Raw genomic sequence first — 27,972 nt, 5'->3', positions numbered from 1 at the left:
GCAATTTGTTGTCACTTTAATTCACTATCAACAGTGGTCCTGAATGTTTACATATGGTAATTATCATGACAAGATGGACATCAGATAGAATCATCTCCCTACCACCATCCGGAGGTGCCCCATGGGGCTGAGTCAAGACTGGACCCAAAATCTGTTTCTATCAACTTCAACTGCATTTCTTCCATCTTTAAATGTATGGAGAACTAAGAAATGGCAACTGCTCCCCTCCTATTATCATAAGCTAATGACATAGAAATTGTCCCACACTAACAAAACAAACACAAATCAAAAACTTCTTCCTAGGGAGAACTACTGGAGGGAGGGCCTAAGGACACTGGCCTGAGGGTCAGTCATAATAGGCCCATGAGTTTCCAATCAGTGAAATTCAAGGTATTATTATTATAAAAAAACTAATAACATTTATTTACATGATACATTTCCTGACTGGTACAATTACTCCTGTGTACTGCAGTGTCTGATGTCTTCAAGGTTGATGAGGTCAGAAAGTACCACAGTATCACAATTAATTTATGAACAGGTAGTAAGGACTAACAGACTTACTGTTAGTTTGTTGTTGCCTGACACATTGTACTGTAGACCATACCCACCTCAAGAACCTTGGCAAAAACCCTTGTTCATACCATAAACATATCACCAGTGGCCATAGCCAGTTACTTAGGAGCTATTCTTTGCAAGAGACAACAGGGGTCTGATTGATTGACTGGCATACAACTTAAATACACATGAGTACAAGTTACCCAGAAGACATAAGTCACTGCAGTGCATAACTGCAGTGGAGATTGTAAATTTAAAATCTATCTTTGACAAATCATAGTAAACCTCTCGCTCTATCTGTGATCAATCTCGTTAGATTTGTTGCTAGAGGCTTCCACGGCAGAAATCAGAGCATTTCTGAAAAAAAAAATAATATATACATATATAAACATATACAAATAAAAAATTGAATAAAATAAAATAAGTAGGGACATAAAATGTATAAACACTTACCACAGGTCCTTACAAAGTGGATATCTCAAAGTACTCCCCACATTTCATAAATATTTAAACCCATTTAATGCACAGGACTCTGAAAAGGCAAACTAAAGCTCTCATGAGAATGGATAAGGAGAGGTATGTCAGGGGAAATCACTGAGGATGTTGAAGGCCACTTTAATGCCAATAACCTCTTGCCTGCTCACCAAGCTCTGAAAATACTCTACTCTAAATCTGTGACCCACAGGAGCACAATCTGAACAGTTAATGGTGAACTAGTGTTAAGTGTGGAGGGATGTGGCCCCTTTACTGAGTACTCTGAGCAGTTGCTTATGGGTGACCCTCCAAGTGGGCAGCTTCCCCTTGATGGTGTTCAGGTGGCACTTCCTGATCCACCAACAGACAAATCTCTGCCCTCTCTGACTAAAGTCAAATATGCTGTAAGTTTAAGAGTAGAAAGGCAGCTGGCATCTACATCAGTGAAGAGTTGCTGAAAGCTTGAGGTGAGACCATGATCCATAGGTTGCATGCAGTACTGTCTGCTGTCTGGCAGTCTGATACCATTCCCTCAGACTGAAGAAAAGGGTCCGGTCATCCCTATCAAGAAGGTGAAAGGGGACTGGCAAGACTGCAACAACTTCCATGGCATTACAATGATCAGTGTGTGCCAGGTAAGGTGTTTGCCCATCTATTGTTGACACAGGTTCATGCCAGGTAAGTCAACAACTGATTGGATTTTAGTGCTTTGTATTCTTAAGGGAGGGAAAGGTAGTTGCTGTGGGAGCACTAAGAAAATGACCATGATGAGTGAGGAAAATGGAGGAGAAATAAGGAAAGATGAAGTGAAGGCAGCTGTTAATATGATGAGAGCAGGTAAGGCACTTGGATTGGATGGATGCCATGCAGAATATCTGAAAAAAGGAGGTACATTGTTGGTGGACTGGCTGGTGAGGTTTACTTAAAGTTTAAGAGAGGGTAGAGTGCCAGAGAACTGGAGGAGTGCCTGTATTGTTCCACTTCACAAGGGAAAAGGGGACAAGTGTGAGTGTAGTAGTTTCAGTGGGATCAGCTTGTTAAGTGTAGTTGGGAAGGCTTATGGGAGGGTCTTGATTGAGAGGGTTAGGAGAGGAACAGAGGGAGTAATTGGTGAGGAACAGTATGGGTTTAGGACAGGTAGGGGTTGTGTTGATCAGATTTTTGTGGTGAGAAAAATATGTGAGAAATTTATAGGAAAAGGTAAGGATGTATTTTGGGCCTTTATGGATCTGGAAAAGGCTTATGACAGGGTAGACAGGAAGGCATTGTGGGAGGTACTGCAGATATATGGGATAAGAGAAGGCTGTTAAGAGCAATCAAGAGTTTTTATGAGAGTAGTAGAGCTTGTGTTAGGATTAGAAATGGAGAGAGTGAGTGGTCTGAGGTAAAGGTAGGACTTCGTTCATCAGGGATATGTTATGTTGCCCTGGCTGTTCAATTTATACAAGGATGGAGTGGTGTGAGAGATGAATGCAAGGGTAGTGGGTCAGGGATTGGAGATGGTTAAAGAAAATGGAGAAAAGTGGGAGATAAACCAGTTGTCGTTTGCTGACGACACTGTGCTTGTGGCAGGATCAGAGGAGGGATTGAGGAAGTCAGTGACACAGATTGGGAGGGTGTGTGAAAGAAGGTAATTGAAGATAAATGTGGGTAAAAGTAAGGTGATGAGATGTACAAGGGGAGAGAGTGGCAGCAGATTGGAAGTGAGTATTATGGGAGAGAGACTGGAGGAAGTGGATAGTTTTAGATACTTGAGTGTGAATGTGGCAGGAAAGGGAGGAGTGGAGGTGGAGGTAGAATGTAGATTGAGAAGTGAGTAAATGCCTTGGGGGAATAAAAATTGTAATGAAAAATAGACATTTGGGAATGGATGCTAAGAGGAGATTGTATGAAGGAGTGATTGTGCCAACAGCACTGTATGGGGCAGAAACATGGAACATAAGCATGGAGAGGAGTCTGAATGTGCTTGAGATGATATGCCTAGGTATGATAAGGATTACTAGGCTAAAGTGAGAAATGAGGAGGTAAGGAGAACAGGGGTGGAAAAGGAGTTGGGAGACAGGGTTGATGAAAGAGTATTGGGATGGTTTGGACACATGGAAAGAATGAGTGGAGAAAGATTAGTAAAAGAGGTTTGGAAGGCAGAGGTGGAAGGAGTGAACATGAGGGAGCAACCTAGGATGAGATGGATGGATGGGGTAAAAGGGGCATTGGGAAAGAGGAGAATATCTGTTGAGGGAGGACAGAAAAGGACAGAAAATAGGGGTGAATGGAGAATGGTTGTGTATGGATGATGCTGTGATGCATGAGGAGGAGTGGGTGGGGGATGAGGGGCAGGGGGGTGAGGGAGTATGTATAAGAAATAAATTGACACAGCCTGAAGGTATTTTTCTCTGTCTTCTCCTTTTCTGCATGACGGGACGGGGTCGTCACCGACTTAATGAAGCGGCATCAGGAGATGCCAAGATAAAAGGGAGGGAAGAGGGTAGAGGGGAGTGGAGTATGTAGGGGATGGAATAGGTGGGAGGGGTTTCTATGCCTTTGTTTTTTGGCTACCTCCCATGTAAGGGAGAAAAAGCCTTTGGTATATGTATGTATCTACTGCTCCATCAACAAAATGAGACAATACACTGCTGCATGCCAGAACCCCGGATATCCATCCCTCTAAATCCTCTCTCCCTTGAAAGGATAGAGTTCACCTGGCCAGACTGTTGTGCAGCCACCATCTAGCCCTTCTAACCTACCCGAAGAGGCTAGATGACTGCATTGCAGATAACTGTCCAGGATGCAACACTTCACTCCATACTATGCATCACATTATGGAAGACTGCATTGCACTCAATCACAAATACCAACAATACAATATATACTATACAAGGGATTTGTGGGAAAACCCTTTTCCAGCCATGGCATTCTTCAGGGGGGTGGAACTACTTGGCCAGACAATCTGGGAAATGACAAAAACAAAAAATGTTGGATAATGTAATGCTGTTGAGTGTCTTGTGCAATTTTTTGGTGCTTGTTTTGTGATTGTGTTGACAAAGATTTGCCAATTTAGTGCTTTTTGTTCAAATATTTTATTGGTGATCACGGTGTTGTTTGTATAGTCTATATTTGGAGGGATAGGTGTCTGTGTTTTGTATGGTTGCATTGAAGGTGTGCACAGCAGTGTCTATGTCTGTGACTGGTGTAGTTCAGTGCCTCAAAATGTTGTTCTGTCTCTTTGGTGAAAGCTTCCCAGTTCACTCATTTTTAATTAGTGTATGTGTGTTTGTGGCTGACTTGGGTGTACCATGTTGAGTGTCTTGTATAATTTTTGGTGCTTGTTTTGTGATTGTGTTGACAAAGTTTTGCCAACTTAGTGTTTTGTATTCAAATATCTTACTGTTGATCTCAGTGTTAAGTGTTTGTATTTATTCTTATGTTTGGAGGGATAGGTGCCTATGTTTTGTATGGTTGCATTGAAGGTGTACACAGCAGTGTCTATGTTTGTGACTGGTGTAGTTCAGTGTCTCAAAGTGTTGTTCAGTCTCTTTGGTGAAAGCTTCCAAATTCACTCTTTTATAATTGGTGTATGTGTGTTTGTGGCTGACTGGGGTGTACTGTGTTTTAGTGGTGATGATGATTGGAAGGTGATTGGATTCAAAAGCTCTGACAACCTTCCAAGTTGTTGGGGTTAAACAGTGGATGTGAAGGTGATGTCAGGAGAGGAGGGGGTGTAGAGGGCTTGATGGGGGGATATGTGTGTGATTATAAGTGTTGTTCATGATTGCTTTTGGTATTGGCTGAGCGAGTTAGGGCGTTGTTACTTGCAGTGAAGGTCGAGGTGAGGGCGGTTTGAATCCTGCCACTGGCAAAGTTGAACCAAGGGCATGGTTCATTAAATTACATGCTAGAAAGCCCTCTGTGAGGGGCACCATCCTAGCCTCCCGATAGGGGGGAGTGTATGACGTTAAACCATATCACCTCACATATAGATAGATAGGTAGATAGCAATCCCCTCTAAAACAATGGGTTGTACAAGTAACCCACCTTATGCCATGCTTTTCCAGAGTATGTATACCAGAAATGGTCATCCCTCCAAATGAACATGCTTCATCTTTGAGTTGTGCAGGATGTTTCCCAGTCTCCATCACCATAGCAGCTGCTCCCTTAACCTGTGCCACAAGAAAATACGATAAAACCTTAGAATCACCTTTTTACTAAACCCACACACTTGAATATTAGCACTCCAGCACAACAACTTTCTTCTCTGATTGCAAATTATATTTCAAATGTTAACATGAAATTCTATGTACATACATATACCAATGGCTTTTTCCCCCTTGCAAGGGATGTAGCTAAAGTCAAAGGCATAAATTCACTCCCATCCATTTCATTTCCACATACTTCACTCCCATTCACCACCCCTCCCTCCCTCTTTTCTTGGCTCCTCCTGGATGATGGGTCATCCCTGCATCTCGCCTATGTACCCAAAGGAAAAGGCAAGCCAACAATAGGTACTTTCACAACATAGTTCTATGGAACAAACTCTGAAAAAATCTACAGTTCCTTACTAAGATGAGACCTGTCCTCAATATAGAGAAAAGCCATAATGAACTAACACTTTCATAACTCCATTCATGTATACAATGAACATCCATAGAACATCACACATCCTTGTCTAAATCAGATGTGCCTGAGAACACTCTGCAAGCTAACACTAGATATAGTGATTCGTCGACGAAAAAGTGGCGCAATACAAACAGAAGGGGGGTGATAGAGAGTGGCAGAACCGTGATGTAGTAAAGTGATCAAGTTTAGTAATAATAATAATAAAGAATAAAAATAAATATGATAAACTGACATACACTGAAACAACCAAAAGAAGACTAGCTATGAGTATGAAACACCTTTGGGAGTGGTTAGGAAAAAAATTTGCAATATTGGTAGTCCAGTAGTCCTAGATAAGAAGACAAATTATTCCAAGGATTTGGAACAGAAAGAGGTATTTACCTCAAAAACATACTGATAAACCAAGAAATATTTGAAATGAAAAGGGAAATTGTTGAATGTAAAAGGGAATAACCAATTATACAAAGAAGTGAGTGAATTGAGAAAGTAAAATGCACATTAATTAGGGAAATGGAAGAAATGAAAAAGGAACTATAGTAAAAATGATAATGAAAAGATGAAAAATTATGACACATAAAAATGAAACTTTGTTGAGGGAAGCTAATGAGAAGATACTAATAGAGGCAGGCAGAGTTGATAGAAGAAGGAAAAAAGAAAAAAAAAAAAAGTCTAAGAACAAATGAACAAAAGTACAAAGGACATTGTGACAGAAGTAATAGAGAAAAAAATATATTGGGAAAGAGACCCAACAGACAAAAAAAGTATTGTAATCTATGGTATTAAAGAAAAACATGGACTGATCAGGTTCCTTTTCCAAAGGGAAAAAGGGGAGAATAATATAATACTAAAATTTAGGAGGGACAAGAATTTGAAAAGGAAATATACAGAATGGGGAAATATTCTGAAGAGAAGAATAGACCTCTCTAAGTAAGACTAAATTTGCTGAGTATACATTCACCTCTCGCACCACCCCATCCATGTATAAGTTGAACAGCCAGGGCGACATAACGCATCCTTGACGAAGTCCCACCTTTACTTCAAACCACTCACTCTCTCCATTTCCAATCCTAACACATGCTCTACTACTCACATAAAAACTCTTGACAGCTCCCAAAAGCTTTCCTCCTATCCCATAAATCTGCATAACCTCCCACAGTGCCTTTCTGTCTACCCTATCATAAGCCTTTTCCAGATCCATAAGCCCAAAAAACACCCCTTTCCTATAGCTTTCTCACATATCTGTCTTACCACAAAGATCTGATCTAACCCTTCCCTCCACCACCCTCTCCCATGTGTACTTATGCTTGACTTTCTTCCGAAACACTGTATTTGCTATCATCAACTCTCTTTCTAGACACATTTCCACCATCAACTCTCCACTACGATTCTTTCCTGGAACTCCACACTTCCCAACCACTCCATCGATTGGACCATTTCGTGGAAGAAATATTAACAAACAAAGGAAGACTAGCAAAAAGTAATAACTACAAAAATTTATGGATACAAAAGGAACGAAGTGATGAGGAAAACATGAGAAAGAGGAGAAAAAAATAATAATAAATAAATAAATAAATAAATAAAAGAGGAAGCTAAAGAAAAGAATGAGAAAAGAATGGAGAACGAAAGGAAGGAGTTTTTTTGAAGAGTGATGGGCTTAAGACTGCATAAGGGAAAAGGAAATGCAGGAGCAAGACGAAAAGGCAGGCAAAAAAAAAAAAAAAAAATAATAATAATGACAATAATAATAATAATAAGGGGTGAATAAGACAGGGGTGAGTGGAGAATGGTTGTATATGGAAGATGTGATGCATGAGGTGGAATGGACAAATGTTAACATGGGGGGTGAGGTAGTGTGTGTGAGCAAAATTTTGACGCAGCCCGAAGGGATTTCTCCCCGTTCTCTCCTTTATATGGGGGGACGGAGAGGGGGGGTCGCCGATTTAATGAAGCGGCCTTGCTGTGGATGTGCTGTGTCTTACGACACTGCTTCTGACCCAGGGCAGTGGACAGGGTGCAGGGATGACCCGTCATCTAGGAGGTGCTAAGATGGGAGGGAGGGTGGAGGGGTGTGGAGTGTTTTCAGGGATGGAATGGGTGGGAATGATTTTATGCCTTTTCCTTTTTGGCTACCTCCCTAGTAAGGGGAAAAAAGCCTTGGTATATGTATGTATGTATGTAATAATAATAATAATAAAGGTAACATATACCAACATAGACGGATTGATATCAAGAATAGATGAATTGAATGACAATCTGGAATAAGAAAAAACAGATATAATGGGGGATTGTGGAGACAAAATTTAAAGGATCATTACCACCAAATAGTATAGGCCAAGGATTATATAATTATTGGATCAGAAACAGAGAAACAAAGCAGGGTGGAGGAGTAATGATGCTAACTAAGAAAGGCCTAAATGTGACAAAAATCACAGAAGGAGAGAACAATGTGGAGTTGATTATGATAACAGTTGAGGATAGAGATATGAAAAACAGAAAGTATGCAGTGATTTATGTCCCGCCTAAAACTCACGCATGGAATGAAAGTGAACACTCCAAAATGCTGTAAGACACAAGACAAGCACTAAATGAAACACTAAAGAAGGAAATCTGTTTAGATATTTGGTGAGTGAATTCATGTCTTTGGCTCAGTCACCCCTTTGTAATGAGGATTGCATCTTTTGTATATAAAATAGTAATGTTTCAATGTATGGTGATCCCTCCCATATCTGAACTATTCAGCTTCGAGGAGTATTTGGATGTCTGTCTATATACAAAGAGCTTTTTTCCTCTTATAAGGGAGATAGCATGTACCCACTCACTCCTATCCACCACTGTTTCCCCAGTCTCATCTTAGCTCTTCATGGATGATGGGTCATCCCCATATTCCTCCCACTGCACTGGGTCAGAAGCAATGTAGCAAGGCACAGAACATCCACAGCAAGGCCGCTTCACTTAATCAATGACCACCCCCTTTCTTCTGTCCCCTTGTGCAGAAAAAGAGAAGGAAATCCCTTTTGGCTGCATCAAAATATCATTCACACATAAGCACCCCCTACCCCCCCCATCCCTTCCTTGCATAACAATATCATCTATACAGTCACTCTCTATTCATCTCTATCTCCTGTCTTCTTTCCTTCCTCAATACATTTCCCTCTTTCTTAACGCCCCCTTCACCCCATCCATCCATCTCAATGTATATTTCGATATACAATTCAAAATTACCCCCTTCTGCCCAGTCTGCACTAACACTCCACTGCTAAGTTTTAAATTCTACAGGAATAAAAATGGTATACAACACACATAAATCATGTTCAGATAATGACAGTTCATATAGTGGCAGGTCTGTTATGGAAGGGATTACTGTATACCTTCACATATTTTTAACTTCCTCCTTCTCTTCCTCTCTAAGGTTTTCCCTTCCCTATTTCTCACCTCTCTCCTCCCTAAACTCCTTTACCTTTCAAAACTTCATTTTCCTTAAATGCTTCTAATGCAAACCATGTATTTGGTACAAACCGTCTGAGCTGCCAATGTTTGAGCCAGATGCCGGGAAAGGCCCATCTTGACACCTCCATCTGCTAAGGCTTCAATTGCCATGTAAATCTGTCAAAAATAAAACAAGACAATTAGAGTAAAATGTTTCCTACATTCTATATTAGTAAAAATAATTCTTTAATTGCAATTCACCCCTCCAATTGTTCAGAGGGTCACACAGCAAATATAAATCTATATACCAAGAGTTTCCCCTTATCAGGGAGTTAGCCAAGTCAAAGGTTCATACCCACTTCCACCCATTCTACTCCAATCCACCAACCCATCCCCCCTCTCATGGATGACGGGTCATCCCTGTATTCTGCCCATTGCCTTGAGAAGCAATGTAGCAAGACACAGTATATCCACAGCAAGGCTGCTTCACTTCATCTGCAAACCCCCCTCTGTCCCCTCATGTAGAAACAGAGAAAACAGGGAGAAATCCCTTCAGGCTGCATCAAAATATCATTCACACATCCACAACCCCCACCCCTCCTTTCCTTGCATGACAGTATTACTAATGGGGATATGTTATATTGATAGAATAGATCTCTTGATTAAATATGGGAGGGTTTTAAGAAGTCAAAGAAGTAAATTAAGAAAGGCTACATGTCAAAAGGATATTAAGAAATACAGTTTCCCATATAGATGTGGAATAGTTTAGGTGATATAGCCTAAGCTCACACAACACACAAGTTCAAATCTAAATATGATAATTGGAATTCAAAGATATAGATTAAGTTGGAACCATACATTAACTTGAGTCTAGGTATGTTGGAAGATTAGAGACGGGACCCAATGAGTACTGCTTTTCCTGTATGCTACAATTAGGTAAATACAGTCCTCTATTCATTCCTATCTCCTGGCTACTTCCTTCCTTGCTCAAAAGACAATCCCCTCTTGCTCAATGTCCCCTTCACCCCACCCATCCATCTTATCTTCAGTTGTTCCCTCATGTTCACTCCCTCCACCTCTCTACCTTCCACACCTATTTTACTAATCTTTCTTCGCTCAATCATTCCATGTGTCCAAACCATCCCAATAATCTTTCATCAACCCTATCTGCCATCTCCTTTTCCACTCCCACTCTCCTTCTCACCTTCTCATTTCTCACTCTATCCAATCTAGTAACCCCTACCATACTTCTCGGACATTTCATCTCGAACACAGTGAACACTGAAACATTTCCTCTCTGCCTCTTTTAAACTCAAAGTCTCCACCCCACACAATGCCATTGGTACAATCACCCCTTCATAAAATCTCCTCTTTGCATCCATTCCTAGTTGCCCATTTCTCATGACACTTTTTAATCCCCCAGGGCATTTGCTCACTTCTCTCAATCTACAATTTACCTCCTCCTCTACTCCTCCCTTTCCAACCACATTCAACCCCAAATACCTAAAGCAAATATAACATTCAAAGAGCTTTATATTTTGCTTGCACTTCCTGTAACCTTCAATTCCCTTGTTGGGCTAATAAGCAAGCTTAGAGCAATAGAATAATGAACAATAGATTACATTTTATTAACAGATAGAAATGTGAAAATAATTTCTAAGCCATTCTCACAATCCTACAGGTGAACAAAACTAGTGCTAAATAGAAAACAAGTGAAGATTTATAGAGATGCAAGAGGAGCATACAACATCAGTTTGAAATTTCAGCATTAAATATTTACACCCCTTTCCTTATGTTCAATACTACCAATCCAGATGACTTGAATATTTTTTCACCCCACCCCTTTGCACACATATCCTCATTAAAATTACAACTATAGTGACTTACATATGCAGGTCCTGAGCCAGACAGACCTGCTGCAGCATTAATCAGATGCTCAGGAACCATTTCACATACTGCAACAGCACTGAGGAGCTCTTGAACTACATGTCCTTCCTCAGGGGTCACTTCAGAGCCTAAGCTGTAAACTGTAATGAAATAAATAAATAAAATAAAATCAAATACATGAATAATAAAATAAGATTAAATAAAATAAATCTATTTATATTACATGTCTCTGTCCCATACGGTGTTGTTGGCACAATCACCCCTTTATATAATCTTCTCTTTGCATCCATTCCAAGATGCCTATTTCTCACAATACTTTTCAATCTCCCAAGATATTTATTTGCTTCTGTCAATCAAAAAAACTTGTTTGAAAGTGCTGTATAACCACCTTCAACTGCATTGGTACCAAAGTGCAAATAGATTTATTATTATTATTATATATATATATATATTTTTTTCTTTTTTTAATTTTGATTGACAGAAGCAAACAAATGCTTTGGCACACTGTAGAATATCTTATCCACAATGAAGGGGGAGGAGAGGGTTCACACAACCATCAGGATACCAAATTACCAAAAGGTGTGCACCCTTTACATCAATAAAACTATCCTTGAGGTATGAACAGCTATGCAAAAACCTATATGGCTAAGCATTAAGAGAACATTAGAACTCACCACAACAGCCCTGAGAAATCATGGATGGTGTATTTGGCATAGTGCGAACTACACGTGGCATGGCAGTCACAGAGAGCAGCATCTGAAAATTATATAAAAATATTCTTTTGCATGGAACAAAGTTTGCTTACATAAAGATAGCACTATTATACAACAAAGCTCCAACTTCAATTATTGTATGCATGTACAAAGGCAAAGAGGCAAAAAGGAAAGCAGATGTGAAATGGGGGAAGAGTAATAACAGAAAATTTTGAAAGTAACAAAAAGATGTTTTAGAAAGAAATTAAGAGAGGATGAAGAGGAGGCAAATCAAGCAGAGAAGAGAAGGTAAAAGGTGCAGATGGAGAGGTGATAATGGAAGAGACGGCAGTAGGAGGAAGACGGGCAGAGTATTTTAGGGAGTTGCTAAATATGAATGAGGGTGAGGGAGGGTGAGGGAGTATTCGTGAGAAATAAATTGACACAGCCCAAAGGGATTTCTCCCATCTTCTCCTTTTCTGCATATGGGGACTGAGAGGGGGTTGCCAATTTAATGAAGCAGCCTTGCTGTGGATGTGCTGTGTCTTGTGACACTGCTTCTGACCTAGGGCAGTGGGTGAGATGCAGGGATGACCCATCATTCAGGAGGTGCCAAGATAAGAGGGAGAGAAGAGGGTGGAGTGGAATGGAGCATGTTACAGATGGAATGGGTGAGAGTAGTTTTTATGCCTTTTTTTTTGGCTACCTCCCTTGTAAGGGGGAAAAAGCCTTTGGTATATGTATGTATGTGTGCTAAATATGAAGGAGGATAGGGAAGGAAAGGTAGTTGCAGTGGGAGGTGCTAAGAAAATGAGTGATGAATGAAGAAAATGGAGGAGAAATAAGACGAGAACTGAAAGCAGTTATTGAAATGATGAGAGCAGGTAAGGAGGCACCTGGGTTAGATGGGTGTCATGTGGAGTGTCTAAAAAAAGGGAGGTACAGTCATGGTGGACTGGCTGGTGAAGTTCTTTAATGTTTGTCTAAAAGAGGGTACAGTGCTGGAGGACTGGATGAATGCTTGTATAGTTCCATTGTACAAGGGAAAAAGGGACAAGTGTAAGTGTAGTAGTTTTAAGGGATTAGTTTCTTGAGTGTTGCTGGGAAGGTTTATGAGAGGGTTTTGATTGAGAAGATTAGGGGAGGAACATAGGGAGTAATTGGTGAGAAATGGTGTGGGTTTAGGAAAGGTGGGGGCTGGGTGGATTGGATCTTTGTGGTAAAGCAGATATGTGGGAAAGCTTTAGGAAAAGGTAAGGATGTTTTTTTTTTTTGCCTTTATGGATTTGGAGGGGGCTTATGATAAGGTAGACAGGAAGGCACTGTGGGAGGCACTGCAGATATATGGGATGGGAGGAAAGCTGTTAAGAGCAGTCAAGAGTTTATGCGAGAGTGGTGGAGCCTGTGTTGGAATTGGAAGCGGAGTGAACGAGAGGTTTGAGGTAAAGGTGGGACTTCACCAGGGATGTGTCATGTTGCCATGGCTATTCAATGTATACATGGATGAGGTGGTGTTAGAAGTAAATGCAAAGGTGATGGGCCAGGGAGTGGAGATGGTTAAAGAAAATGGAGAAAATGGGATGATGCTGTGATGCATGGACAGGAAGTGGGTGGAGGACAGAGGGGGGTAAGGGAGTATGTGTGAAGGATATTTTACTGCAGACCAAAGGGATTTCTCCCTGTCTTCTCTTTTTCTGCAGGAGGGGATGGAGGGGGGGGGTTACCGATTAAATGAGGCAGCCTTGCTGTGGATGCACTGTGTCTTGTTGCACTGCTTCTGACCCAGGGCAGTGGGCAAGATGCAAGGATGAGCTGTCATCCACGAGGAGCCAAGAAAAGAGGGAGGGAGGGGTGGCAAATGGGAGGTATGTGGAGATGAAATGGGAGGGAGGGAATTTATGCCTTTGATTTTGGCTACCTCCCTTGTAAGGGGGAAAAGCCCTTGGTATATGTATGTAGGCAAGGAATGGGTGAAGGGTGGGTGTATGCTTTCAATCAGCCATCCCCTACATATGGGGGAAAAGGACCTTTGATATGTGTGTATCCTTTCAATCTGTTTCCATTCATAGCAAAATTGATCTATTGAAATTTTACTACAAATATCATATACCTCCAGATTTTTTCTTAACCAAAATAGAAGACAATGGCATTAAAGGGTATTCATATGTATGAAGTGAATAACATAGAAAAATGGAGTGCTGCAGTATGTACAAGATTGGCCATAGAGTGAGGGAGGTGAAAGTGGGAGGTGTTCTAAAAGCATGTCTGTGGAAGGGATGTATGAGCATATAGTTGTGTTGACTTGTTGTTATTGTATGACCCACATGAGCCTATTATAAATGAAATTGACTGCCTTCTTGGGTTCCCACCAGAGTCTTACCAGATATACCATGTTTATATCTGTGTTGCCAGTACTATGCAATCTGTGAGGATGTGTGTGACTATGTTATGTATTCTGGTAAAGTGAGTACATGTTATTTGTTGTATTGTCTTGTTAACATGTTACATGTTGGGTGATGACCACATCAACATCTATTCTCTTTAGCTTGATTTTAATTTGTGTATCCATGGTGGGGGGTACACAAAGATCCTACTAGGCTCCAGACTAGCTGTCTGTGAGTACTATATGTGTATACTGTGTCAGTGTATTGAGTGGAGATAAGAGAATGGTGCTGTGTAGAGTTGTCTTCAGAGATCTGTTTATTGTATCTGTGTGTGTGTGGTCTCTTGTGTAGTGATGGCTCCCATGTAACTGATAATGCCCATCAGGTGGACCCATAGGTCACTCTAGTATTTAATATTGTGTTGTTAAGGTTAGAAATACTGAGATAGCAAGATTATCCACACTAATTTTTTAACACAGCAAGAGCAAACAATTAAACAAAAACTGATTACCATTTCTAGGTCATGAATGGTCAATCCTCCAACGATGGACACAAACAATGGATTATGATCTCCTTCAATTGGTTTAAGGTCATTTATCACACTTTCAAGCACCTCAGATTTTACTGACAAAAAGATGAGGTCACTTGATGCTACCACTAAATCTGAAATGTAAAATACACGAGTTAGGTCTTTTGGTTTACCTAAAACCTGCTATTCACATACATACATACATACATATACCAAGGCTTTTTCCCCTTTACAAGGGGGGTAGCCAAAAAGAAAAAGGCATAAAATCATTCCCACCCATTCCATCCCTGAATACACTCCACACCCCTCCACCCTCCCTCTTATCTTAGCACCTCCTGAATGACGGGTCATCCCTGCACCTTGTCCACTGCCCTGGGTCAGAAGCAGTGTCGCAAGACACAGCACATCCACAGCAAGGCCGCTTCATTAAATTGGCGACCCCCCCTCTCCGTTCCCCCATTGCATAAAATGAGAGGACGGGGAGAAATCCCTTCGGGCTGCGTCACATAAAAGAACATTTATTTGTCTATTAATTCACACAAACAAAAATCTGAGGCAAGGTATGATAAAAAATTAGTGAATAGATGGGACCCAACCACCTTTGCTCCTTTCCTGTATTCTACAATATGGTAAATACAATTAGGTAAATACACACACACTCATATACACATATTGAAGTTGATGTTTGTGTTTTTGTTTGTCTATGTGTTTGCAAAAAGATTCTGACAAGAGTCATATGGCAATAAATATGACATTGTTTGGCACTATGATGTCCAAGATACTTGGCAATATTCATCTTCCAGAAAATTCCCTAAGATGATGCCAGAAGGGCGAATTTCCTTTTAACTTTGAAAAACAGCTTTTGTGGACAATCCTTCTTTTTTTTCAATCGGGATTTGTTAATCTAATCCTTTCCATACCAGTTGGTCCTTTTTCTTTTCCAGTTGTTGCTGGGAGATTTTATCCATCTTTATGGCGATCCTTCCTCATCAGCTGTCATTTTCGCTTTTAAAGGTCAACTGAGAAGGTTTTAGATTTCTTTATATTTTGTAAGGGGGAAAAAGCCTTGGTATATGTATGTATGTATGCATGAAAATATAACTTAGAAGAAGTTAGAACACTAAAATTATGTTTTCAGTGACCCATAACTTGGTTAATAATGATCAGAATTGCATATGTATACATATTTAGAATCAGAAAAAGCCAAGGAATTCAAATATACAGGTTTTAAAACTCTAGATTGAAAAATAAATAAGTTATACAAAAAACAATATTTGAGGTCACAATTTGACCTCCGGGGTATCAAATGAGAATTTTTCTTATAGATGTAAAAAATGGAGGCAAAGGCATTAGCTATTAGAATCAGCAAAAAAGTTTGTGTATGTAAGTATTTTTCATGAAACTAACCTATCAGTGAATACCATATTCCTAAGTCTGGCGTCAATTCTACCTACTTTTCCATACTTTGACACAGATTTTTCTATATAGATATAAAAGCAAAGACAGGGTTCTTAGCAATGAGAAACAATCATAAAATCCAAAGTGTATGTTGGTAAGCTATGAGAAACAATTAACAGTGTTGCTAAACAGCCTGTTGAAACAAGTTGCTACTTGTCTAATTTTAGCATCCTTGTCCACGTACAGTTGCAGCCATATAACTGGGTGGTTGGTGGGTATGGTGCTCTGATCCTTCGTGACTCAAGGCTCAAAACATCAAGTGTACATGGCTATATTTTCTAAAAAAAAAAATATTATGTCATCTAATTGAATTTCTTTACTTTAGTAAGAGGTATGGAAGGCAGATGTGGAGGTAGTGAACATGAGGGGACGTCCTAGGATGAGGTGGATGGATGGGGTGAAGGGGGCTTTGGGGAAGAGGGGAGTGTCTGTTGAGGAAGGACGGGAGAGGACAGAAGACGGGTGAATGGAGAATGATTGTATGTGGATGATGATGTGATGCATGAGGTGGAATGGGCAGGGGGATGGGGGGTGAGGTAGTATGTGTGAGCAAAATTTGACGCAGCCCGAAGGGATTTCTCCCTGTCTTCTCCTTTTATGCATGGGGGGACGGAGAGGGGGGGGGTCGCCGATTTAATGAAGCGGCCTTGCTGTGGATGTGCTGTGTCTTGCGACACTGCTTCTGACCCAGGAGGTGCTAAGAAAAGAAGGAGGGTGGAGGGCTGTGGAGTGTATTCAGGGATGGAATGGGTGGGAATGATTTTATGTCTTTTCCTTTTTGGCTACCTCCCTTGTAAGGGGGAAAAAGCCTTGGTATATGTATGTATGTAATTGATTTTCCTGTGTTCATATTTTTACAGATTATATCACAATGGTTCGACATTTGAAATATTGCCAGGATCCAATTAAAAAACACATAACAATCAATCTTAGAAAAGTGACATATAAACTTGTTGAAAAATGTGATGGTAGACTGAAAAAAGACTCATTGTTCTGTGTGAACTGTTGGAAAATTATAATGAAAAACCCCACTGTACTTAGTACCACTGAAAACAAGTCTGATCAAGATTCAAGTGAACCATGTGCTATTGACAGTGATTTGAGTAACATGTCTCCCATTAAAGATGTGAAAAGTGACAGTGATTGCTTCACAGTGGAAAATCCTTCAACCTCAGTTCTTGCACCCCTGAACAAGGAAGAGCTAATGGGGTATCCCATCTCAAGTGGCATTGGAGAAAAGAAAAGAATAAGGAAAGGTCACATTTCTAATGAACCTAAAATACTTGGTGACCCGAAGCATATCAAACCAGGAGAATATATTGGGTGTATTTACAAGGAAGTTTGGTATGGAATTGTGGAAGAATACTGTGAAGAGTTTGATGATTTCATAGTGAACTTTCTACACCCTTCTGGGTCATCAGGAACAAGTTCATATTATCATCCCTCAAACAAGGATTCATGTGCTGTGCCAGGACATCGTATTGTGGCGAAATTGCATGTATGAATGTTGCATAGTGTGCCTGGATGGTTGTTATGCGTGTGAGTGATGCGTGGTTCGGGGAGATGTAGCGAGGGTATGATGGGGGGACGCCAGGGGGGTCCCGGCGTCGCCTGCCATACCCCGAACAGCAGTAGAGTAAGCCTAGCATTGGTGTTGAACATACGTGTAAAATCCTCATGTTCGCTAAGCAGAATAAACAAGAGAAGACTGAACTCCTGCCTTTCCCTGATCCGGACAATTGTAGGCGTGAACTTGTCTTTAACTCGTGATTCCATGATCACGGCCCACGAGAAAGAGAAAAAGGTGAGTTAATGTACATGCGAATACGTAACAATATATTATCTGTAATGAGCTGTCCTAGCCTAGGAGGAGGCAGCAGAATTCAATACATTTTTCCCAAAAAAGAAATTGATGAAAGCATTGCAAATGCAAGACTGGTGTTGGCTAGCACATGAATCCTTAAAGTAGGTGAACATTGTTCTTTGTCATATATATTATTTTCAGTGCAGGTTAAGAGTAATATAAGTTTCGTTTCTTATAATCTTGGTGTTTGCCAACCTCAAATCTAAGGACTAAGACATTACAATTCCTGGAATACATATGCAATTTATAAATTTGGTGTTTTCTTAAATGACATGAAAAGTACCAACAATTATTTTTTATTTTGTTCACTTGTAAATTAGTTACATAAAAAGTACTAACATTACCCAACATTTTATGATTGTTTCTCATTGCTAATAATTCTGTCTTTGTTTTTATATCTATAAAAAAATTCTATACATCAAAACATGGGCTTAAGTGTGGAAAAATAGGTAGAACTGATGCCAGACTTATGAATATGGTGATCATTTATAGGTTAGTTTTATGAAAAATAATTACATGCACAATTTTTTTTTCTGACTCTAATAGCTAATGCCCTTGCCTTAATTTTTTAAATCTATAAAAAAATTCTCATTTGATACCCCAGAGGTCAAATTGTGACCTTAAATTTTTTGTATAACTTTCTAATTTTTCAGCCTAGAGCTTTAAAACCTGTATATTTAAATTCCTTGGCTTTTTCTGATTCTAAATATATATACATATATGCAATTATGATGTACCGAAGCTTCGGTATCGGTATCAGTATCGGTAAATATCGGTTTATTTTCAAGCTATCGGTATCGGTATATATCGGTATCGGTAAAATAGAAGGTATCGGTATATCGGTATCGGTATTGAAAAATAAATACCGATACCGATACCTTGAGAGAAAATTTAAGTTAAATTACTTTCATTCATGAAACAAATAAATAATTATATGAATATATAAAGTAAAGGGTGTCTTTCACGCCATGTGGTTGTGGAATCATTTGCGTCTTATGTAAGAAGAGAAGAGAGCTAGCTGATGGCTATTATCCTATTACCCTTTTCGATCTCATTCTTAATATTTATTTATTGTAATTATTTATTTATATTTAATATTTGAACTTGCATTTTTCAGATAGTCAATATTGTGATAAATTTATTAAATTACAATTAGAATTGCCAGAATTAGCAATAATGCCTAAGTCAAAGCAAAGTGTTATATGGAATCTAGTGACAGTATGCAAAGATGATTCTTCAAAAGTATCCTGTAATTTCTGTAATACAATATTAAGCAGAGGAGGAATAAACAGGCAAACCCAAACAACAACAAATATTAGAAAGCATATTCAACATAAACATCCTGATGAGTTTGGAAATGCCGAATTGGAGCAGAAAAAAGCAGCTGAATCAAACCCAACACTTGCCTCATTCTTAAATGTTCCACCTACCAAAAAGCTAAAAATTTCAACTTCAACTTCTAGTCAAAGTCAAACAGGCTGTTCAAGTGCAAAACAGGTATCTCAACAGCCAACTCTTGAAGCTACTCTCCAGTACAAAAAGATTTGGGACATCAACAGTGCTCCAGCAAAAGAGGTACACAAATATATTGCTGAAATGATCACAATAGATTGTCAACCTATATCTATTGTAGAAGATCTGGGATTTGCTAGGCTCCTTAATCACTTAAAACCAAACTATAAGATCCCAAGCAGGAAATACATCTCTAACACAACTATCCCAGAGCTTTATGAAAAAGTGCACAATAAAGTACAAGGCATTGTGAGCAATGCGCAAAATATCGGTATCGGTAACCCATTAAATTCCTGTATCGGTATCGGTAAAATGCTAAAAAAAATATCGGTATCGGTAAAAATTTTGGTTCTGGCACATCACTAATATGCAATTATGATTATCATTAACCAAGTGGATGGATGGGGTGAAGGGGGCTTTGGGGAAGAGGGGAATGTCTGTTGAGGAAGGACGGGAGAGGACAGAAGACAGGGGTGAATGGAGAATGGTTGTATATGGAAGATGTTGTGATGCTTGAGGTGGAATGGACGGGTGGATGGGGGGTGAGGTAGTGTGTGTGAGCAAAATTTTGACAAAGCCCGAAGGGATTTCTCCCCGTCCTCTCCCTTATATGGGGGGACGGAAAGGGGGGGTTGCCGATTTAATGAAGCGGCCTTGCTGTGGATGTGCTGTGTCTTGCGACACTGCTTCTGACCCAGGGCAGTGGACAGGGTGCAGGGATGACCCGTCATCTAGGAGGTGCTAAGATGGGAGGGAAGGTGGAGGGGTGTGGAGTGTTTTCAGGGATGGAATGGGTGGGAATGATTTTATGCCTTTTCCTTTTTGGCTACCTCCCTAGTAAGGGGGAAAAAGCCTTGGTATATGTATGTATGTATTAACCAAGTTATGGGTCACTGAAAACATATGACCTCACACGCAACCTCAAAATTCCCGAGGTCATATCTTTTGAACTGTTTGTCCGATTGATCTAAAAATTTCAGAAATTGATTCAGGGCCCACAATTTCCCTCTATACCAAATTTCAGCAAAATCTGAGAGATGAGGGTGTTAAGCACTGGTTGATCTGACAGAGAATGCCCTAGCAGCCAACTCAACTGATCCCTGACACTCAACATTGTATCAGTCCATGTTTAACAAGTACTTCATTAGGCAAGGCTAGGGCAGTGAGGCTCTTTTGACAATGACACAAATAAAATGCAAAAATATAAAGATACATTATTGTCACCAGGTCAACTTTACACAAGAAATCCATCTTACCATTGTCATGTGTTGTAGTAATACCAAGACTGCAGACTTTTGACAAATTCTTATCAGATGGGGCACTTACTATCACCTTGGTGGGTTCAACCAAACCTGCCAAAAATAAATATATAAATAAGTAAAAATAAAAAATAAATAAATTAATTAAATTCCCTGAATCTATTGAATTAATAAGCTCAAAATATCATCATTCTTTCTTCCACCTCAAGCTACACTTACCACTTCTGATGAAGCCATTGAGAAGAGCTTGAGTCATATTCCCACACCCAATGAAGCCAATGTGTGCTGGCTGCATAGTCCCATGACAGGACTCTGGTACTGTGACCAATTCTGCAACATCACTCACCTCTACACACTCTGCTGGTTCAACTGTACAAAAGAAGTTATAATGCTGAATAAGTTTAAAATGAAAATTCTACACAAGTTACTCAAGCTTGTACATACTACATTCAAATCAATGGCCAAAATCAAAAAGGGCCAATGTCATAAGAACATATGAATGAAGGAGACCACGAGAGACCATACAGCCTACACTAGACAGTTCCATGTCCATTTCCACCTATCATCCTCATCCATAAAGTTAACAAACCTTCTCTTAAAACAATCACTACATGGTTACTAAAGCTATTCCATTTGTTAACCACTCTATTGGTAAACTAGTTCTTGCCTATTTCATTCTTAAATCTAATTTTGTCCAATTCAAATCCATGACTGAGTCCTGCTTTGTTGTCTGCATGACCCTTGTTAGAGACCTTAACCCATTTGAACACCTCTATTAGATCACCCCTCACTCTACATCTTTCCAGAGTGTAAATTAAGGTGCTTAAGCCTGTCCTCAAAAGGTAAATTTCTGAACCCATGTATCATTTTGGTTATTCTCATCTGTATTAAGTCTAGTGAATTAATATCCATTCTATAGGACAGAGACCAAAACTGTACTGCATAGTCAAGGATGGGTCTGCCAGATATAGTTTGATAACTACCTCTGCACTTTTATTTTAACCATCCTAGCAATGAGTCCTAATGTTCTGTTAGTTCTATTCCTTGGACTAATGCAATGTTTCCTGGATCTAAGGTCAGGACTCACTAGCACACTCCCGTCTCTTGCATTCATTTTTCTCTAAAAAGGGGTTTTCTAAGCTATATCTTTCTGGGTTATGGAAACCTACAATTAACCCCCTGCACTTTGGTATAATGAAGTTCATTTGCCATTTCAACAACCATGCAAACCATTTGTTAAGATCTCCCTGTAGTATCCCGGTGTCTTCCCCTGACCTAATTTGGTGTCCTATTTTAGTGTTGTCTACAAACTTACTAACATCACTAACAATCCCATTGTCCAAGTTGTTTGACAATAAGGGACCCAAAACCAAACACTCAGGAACTCTACAAGCAAAACTCCCCTATTTGGATTTTACACTGTTAATGGTGACCTGCTGTTTTCTGTCACTGATCATTCAAACATTTTTCCTCATATGCCATGGGCTTTGACTTTATTTAGTAGTCTCTGGTGAGGCACCCTGTTGAATGCTTGGCTAAAGTCAAGGTAAATAACAATGTTACTCTCATTGTATCTGATGCTTTGTAGACACTTGTTTTAAAAAAATAGAGGATTAGTTACACATGACCTACTCTTGGTGAACCCATGCTGTGAGTCACAAATCAAATTGTCTCTCCATGTGATCTCTGATTCTCATAGCTATTATTAATTCCAACATTTTACCTATATCCAACATCAAACTGATTAGCCTGTAGTTGTGCACAGATTTATCACCCTTTTTGAAAACAGGAACAAGAGATAACAATGAATCCAGTTTCTACTGACTTACTAAGTACTACTGTTACCTGATTGCAGATATGAGATTTACTCTTTAAGTACTCTTAGAAATTTTTTGTCTTGACCCTGGGATTTTGTAGCTTTAGGTCTCAATCTGTTTGACTACTTCTTCCTTGCTAATGCTGATGTTAGTCTACTTCCCTCATCCCCACTGAAGATTTGGTCAGTCAAATATCACATCTAACTTCTCCTTTGTAAACACCATGAGAAAATATTTATCAAATGCTTCACTTATTTTTTCCTCTAAATCTATCAAGAAATTTGTCGATTTTAATTGGGTCCATCCTTTCCTCATTTTATTTTTTGCTCTGTAGAGATGATAGATGCCCTTTGGGTTGGATCCCACTTGTCTGGCAACCTTAATATTGTAATATGTTTTGCTGTGTGCATGTTCTTGTTAACGACTAGCCATATTATCATACTTAGATCTAACATGTGTTTTCCTATTTTTTTTTTATTCAGACAAGCACTTTTTATTCTGATCTCGTTTTGCAGCCTATCTGTCATCCAATTGGGAATACACCTAGGTCTCAATCTAACACTCGTCAACTGCCACTTTTACAGACACTTGGGCCCAGGACATAAACCCACTTTGGGAATTGGTGGTGCTTTATGTCCTGGGCTAATTAATGAAATGGATTTATGTCCTAAACCCAAGCATCTGCACACAAGTGCTGGTTGATGAGTGTTGGATTACAAGACTTTGGTGTATTAGTAGTCACCCTGATTGCTTTGAGGGGAATAAATTTATGCTAGGCACACAAAATCCTAGTGGTTAGGTTATTGTACATTTCATCTAGACTGCTGACCCTGGTACTGACCTCCAGGCTTTGTATGGTATGTGATCTCATTTGGGTGTCCCATACTTCCCTACATGACATGACCTTGGTCTACACCACTAACTGTGCTTATGACCTTTGGGCTAACAGGGTACCTGATCTCGCTATACTTTTTACCTGGACAGTTGTCCCCATTACTGTCCCCTGGGCTGACCTAGTATGTGACCAATTGCCCTAAAATTTCCCCCAGCTTTTCAAAATTGGCTCTCCTGAAGTCAGGTACTAAAATGTACTATTCAAATCTTCCCATTTAATATCAAATCTTATTAGATCCCCATTATTACTCAAGAGTCAGTCTAGAGTATTCTCTCCCCTCATAGGATCTGTAATAATTTGTTTTAGGAAATTATCTTGTGTTACATAAAAAAAAAAGGAAAAGGAAAAGGCTTATGACAGGGTAAGCAGGAAGGCACTGTGGGAGGTTTTGCAGATATACGGGATAGGAAGAAAACTTCTAGGAGCTGTCAAGAGTTTTTACGAGAGTAGTAGAGCATGTGTCAGGATTAGAAATGGAGAGAGTGAGTGGTTTGAGGTAAAGGTGGGACTTCGTCAGGGATGTGTTATGTTGCCCTGGCTGTTCAACTTATACATGGACGGGGTGGTGTGAGAGGTAAATGCAAGGGTGGTGAGTCAGGGATTGGAGATGTTTAAAGAAAATGGAGAAAAGTGGGAGGTGAGCCAGTTGTTGTTTGTGGATGACACTGTGCTTGTAGCAGGATCAGAGGAGGGATTGAGGAAGTTGGTGATAGAGTTTGGGAGCGTGTGTGAAAAAAGAAAGCTAAAGATAAATGTGGGTAAAAGTAAGGTGATGAGATGTACAAGGGGTGAAGGGGCAGCAGACTGGAAGTGAGCATTAAGGGAGAGCGACTGGAAGAAGCAGATAGTTTTAGATACTTGGGTGCTAATGTGGCAGGAACGGGTGGAGGAGGTAGAATGTAGATTGAAAGAAGCGAGTAAATGCCTTGGTGGATTAAAGAGTGTAATGAGGAATAGACATTTGGGAATGGATGCTAAGAGGAGATTGTATGAAGGAGTGATTGTGCCAACAGTACTGTATGGGGCAGAAACATGGAACATAAGAGAGGAAGAGAGAAGGAGTTTGAATGTGTCTAAGATGAGGTGTCTGAGAAGTATGATGGGGATTACTAGGCTGGATAGAGTGAGAAACGAGGAGGTGAGGAGGAGGATGGGTGGTAAGGTAGTTGGGAGATAGGGTTGATGAAAGAGTATTAGGATGGTTTGGACACATGGAAAGAATGAGTGAAGAAAGACTAGCAAAAGAGGTATGGAAGGCAGATGTGGAAGAAGTGAACATGAGGGGGCGACCTAGGATGAGATGGATGGGGTGAGGGGGGCTTTGGGGAAGAGGGGAATGTCTTTTGAGGACAGAAGACAGGGGTGAATGGAGATTGGTTGTATATGGATGATGTTGTGATGCATGAGGTGGAATGGGTGGGGTGATGGGGGGTGAGGTAGTGAGGTAATATGTGTGAGAAAAATGATATCCACCAAGAATGTATATTACATTGATGTATTTTAATTTACGGACAATTTATAGTTTCACTCAACCAACGATTTTGATATGTGGCTTATGTGTTTCTGGTGAGAAATGTTGTGATATGAACGATGGTGTACATCATTTCCATCGCAAATGCGTACTTTTCACAAAATTTATTAATGAAATTTTGCACTTCTGCCTACATCTGCTCCCCAACGATCTTGGGGGACCTGTGGGAAATCGGGGTTTTTGGGTGGGGAGCACTAATACATTGAGTAATGACCATTGCAAAACAGGTCTACAATCAACAAGAACACAAAGTCTATATGAAAATATATAAATTTTACCTTTGAGGGCAGGACTGGTGTGGTTAAGGTGATGGTAGCCATGTTGTTCTTCAGGAGCGCTACCAATGAATTGCTAAATTTATCTCTAGTTTCACCCAACCAACGTTTTCCTTATGTGGCTTATGGGTTTCTGCTGAAAATTGGGGGTTTTGGGTGGGCGATTATTACATCGAGTAACGCCTGTTACCAAACAGGTCGGAAACTATGACAATCACATAAACAATATATGAAAATACATAAAAGCGAGCATTTCTGTTGAGCAGCATTGCCACATTTATCCAAGCCTATCAGAATGCCTACGCTATCAGTTAGTAGAATGGCTATGTATTTTCCGGAATATATGCTTACCATCTACTTTATTACCTATTAGTTCTAATACATAAACACACATTTATACTAATTGTTATACTTTTAAAGAGACCTCAAGCTACGTTACTAAGAGTGTTTTTGTGTGGATTGGAGGGGTCTGGGGGGCAAAGCCTCCAAGCTAGGTTAGGTTGAGGTTAGGTTAGGGTTGGTTAGGTTAGGTTAGGTTACATTGAGGTTAGGTTAGGTTAGATTAGATTAGGTGACATTAGGTTAGATTATGAAGAGAGGTTAGGTTAGGTCAGGTTAAGTTAGGGTTGGTTAGGTTATGGTTGGTTAGGTTAGGTTAGGTTAGGGTTGGTTAGGTTTAGTTAGGTTAGGTTAGGTTAGGTTAGGTTTGGTTAGGTTAGGGTTGGTTAGGTTTGGTTAGGTTAGGTTAGTTTGGTTAGGTTAGGTTATGGTTAGGTTAGGTTTGGTTAGGTTTAGTTAAGTTGAGGTTACGTTATGTTAGCTGTACACAAATTCGCAACCATTGGTCCTCTCCAAGCCTCATGCATTTATTCCCTATTTTATGGTTAGCAACTTTTGTGTGGGCTGAGTGGGCTTCACTAAATCTTGCGGATATAACGAGAAATTTAGTGATTCTTTACTAGCGCTCCTGAATAACAATATGGCTACCATGGCCTTAGCCGACCACACTCCCACCCACAAAGATGAAATTATTGTATTTTCTTTCATTTTTTATGTGTTCTTGTTCATTTTATACCCATTTTGAAATGTGCATTACTCAATTTATTAGTGCTCCCCACCCAAAAACCCCAATTTCCCACAGGTCCCCCCAGATGATTGGGGAGCAAATGTAGGCATAAATGCATAACTTCAATAATTAATTATTTTAAAAGTATGCATTTGCGATGGATATGTACACCATTGTTCATATCACATTTCTAACCAGAATCGCATAAGCCACATCAAATTCGTTGGTTGGGTGAAACTATAAATTGACCTAATATACAAAATCATTTAATTTTTTATTGCAATGTTGGATAGGTATGCACTTCTAAAATTTTACCCACGTGACTCCATCCACAATTAATAATAACTACTGCTTTAAGTTTCACTAATTGATAACACTAACTGGAACCTAGCAACAATCATCAAGCCTTCCCATATTCATATAACTCTCTAGGAAGATATATAATATATTGGCAGAATTTACATTATGGTACCAATACTCATCTTGATTCACCAAACACTGAGGCCTCAGCATAAAAAATTAGAAGAAAAAATTACTTGCAATGTACTATAAAAATCCTACCAAATTGTTTCCAATTTTAATCTATTGACTATTACCATACCTTTAGTAGTAAATGGTTTCACAAAACCTGCATGCAAGTGCAGGGCTTTTCTATGTTTTGCTGCTTTTTCATGCTGCTCTAAGGCTTTTTTAGTCATATAAGACAGACTACATTTGCACAATTCACAATAACACTTATTGTCAACCAAAGTAAGCCATCTGAAAGTTTCTTCCCACTGCTTCACATAATGTCTTCCAGCATTGTTCTCACTTTTCACTAAGCTCTCATCTTTTGAATCGTTCATTTCATTTGTACGTAATTCTATTGCTCTTTTATGCTTTGCTGCTCTTTCATGCAATTCCAAGGCTGATATTTTCATGTTCGACAGACTACATTTGCACCAATGGCAATAACATTTATCATCAACTAAAGACAGCCATTTGAATCTGTCCTCCCATTTCTTCACATATCGCCTTACAGTTTTGCATTCGTTTTTCCACTTACTCATCTTGCAAAGTTATACAACACATATACTCATTCAAGTTTAAAATTAATCACAATTCATTCGTCACTAACTGTTGTACAATCGACAAATTTAGTCTCCAGACAACTGGAATACCGATTGATCGACTGAAGTTATTAACATTAAGAACGGCTTTGACAATTGATGTTGTTTCTGCTCTTCATATGCTGTAGTTTTTTTTTCAAATTATAATATCAATAACAAGTGTGAATTGTATCGGACGCAACTCAGCGTTTCTATGGATATCTACGATAGTTTTGTTTGTTTTGTTATGTCTACTGTGTCTCCACACTTCGTTCATGCAGTCTACATGCTTCTTGGCGCGGAAAAATGTGTTATTTTACTGGTTTGGTATCAGTTACGATCTTAGAATGTTAAATTCCCCCGAATAAACAAAAGTAATGTTCCCATTCAATCCTTATCACAGAGATCAACGCTTGGAGTAAGTTGAAAACAAACTATAATAGACTTAATTATATGTCCAAGAGAACCTTCATACTCACCATCCGTTGATCTTTTAGAGTATGAATGGATATCCATGTTCATCACTAGGCTGCAGATGTGTGTATCTAATATATGTTATTGTAAAGTATGCAATACCGAGTGAAGTCAATGAGGACTGCCCGATTTTGCCCGGGACTGCCCGATAATGACCGGACGATAAATGTAA

The 27,972-nt window shown here is 39.5% G+C and overlaps 1 protein-coding gene across 3 annotated transcripts; it reads right to left on the bottom strand.

Moving 5' to 3' along the window:
- On the bottom strand, positions 1–27,972 carry LOC143024188 (pyrroline-5-carboxylate reductase 1, mitochondrial-like). Of its 3 annotated transcripts, none has more exons than XM_076183091.1 (9): positions 27,806–27,972; positions 20,874–21,023; positions 20,652–20,747; positions 14,544–14,695; positions 11,631–11,712; positions 10,957–11,096; positions 9,160–9,246; positions 5,062–5,186; positions 1–912 (listed from the first exon to the last, which is right to left on the bottom strand). In XM_076183091.1, exons 1-9 carry the CDS (start codon positions 27,846–27,848, stop codon positions 849–851), a joined length of 939 nt encoding a protein of 312 aa, XP_076039206.1. In that variant the 5' UTR covers positions 27,849–27,972; the 3' UTR covers positions 1–848. The 3 variants fall into 3 exon arrangements, with proteins under 3 accessions (XP_076039206.1, XP_076039149.1, XP_076039267.1); XM_076183034.1 differs by lacking the exon at positions 27,806–27,972 and adding an exon at positions 26,840–27,293; XM_076183152.1 differs by lacking the exon at positions 27,806–27,972 and adding an exon at positions 25,176–25,650.

Source organism: Oratosquilla oratoria, chromosome 1 (genome assembly GCF_046742065.1).
Source record: "Oratosquilla oratoria isolate Oo_2021 chromosome 1, ASM4674206v1, whole genome shotgun sequence".
NCBI classification, from domain to species: Eukaryota; Metazoa; Arthropoda; class Malacostraca; order Stomatopoda; family Squillidae; genus Oratosquilla; species Oratosquilla oratoria.
Note: the sequence above shows the minus strand (reverse complement) of the source record. Positions and strands in the feature narration are given on the sequence as shown.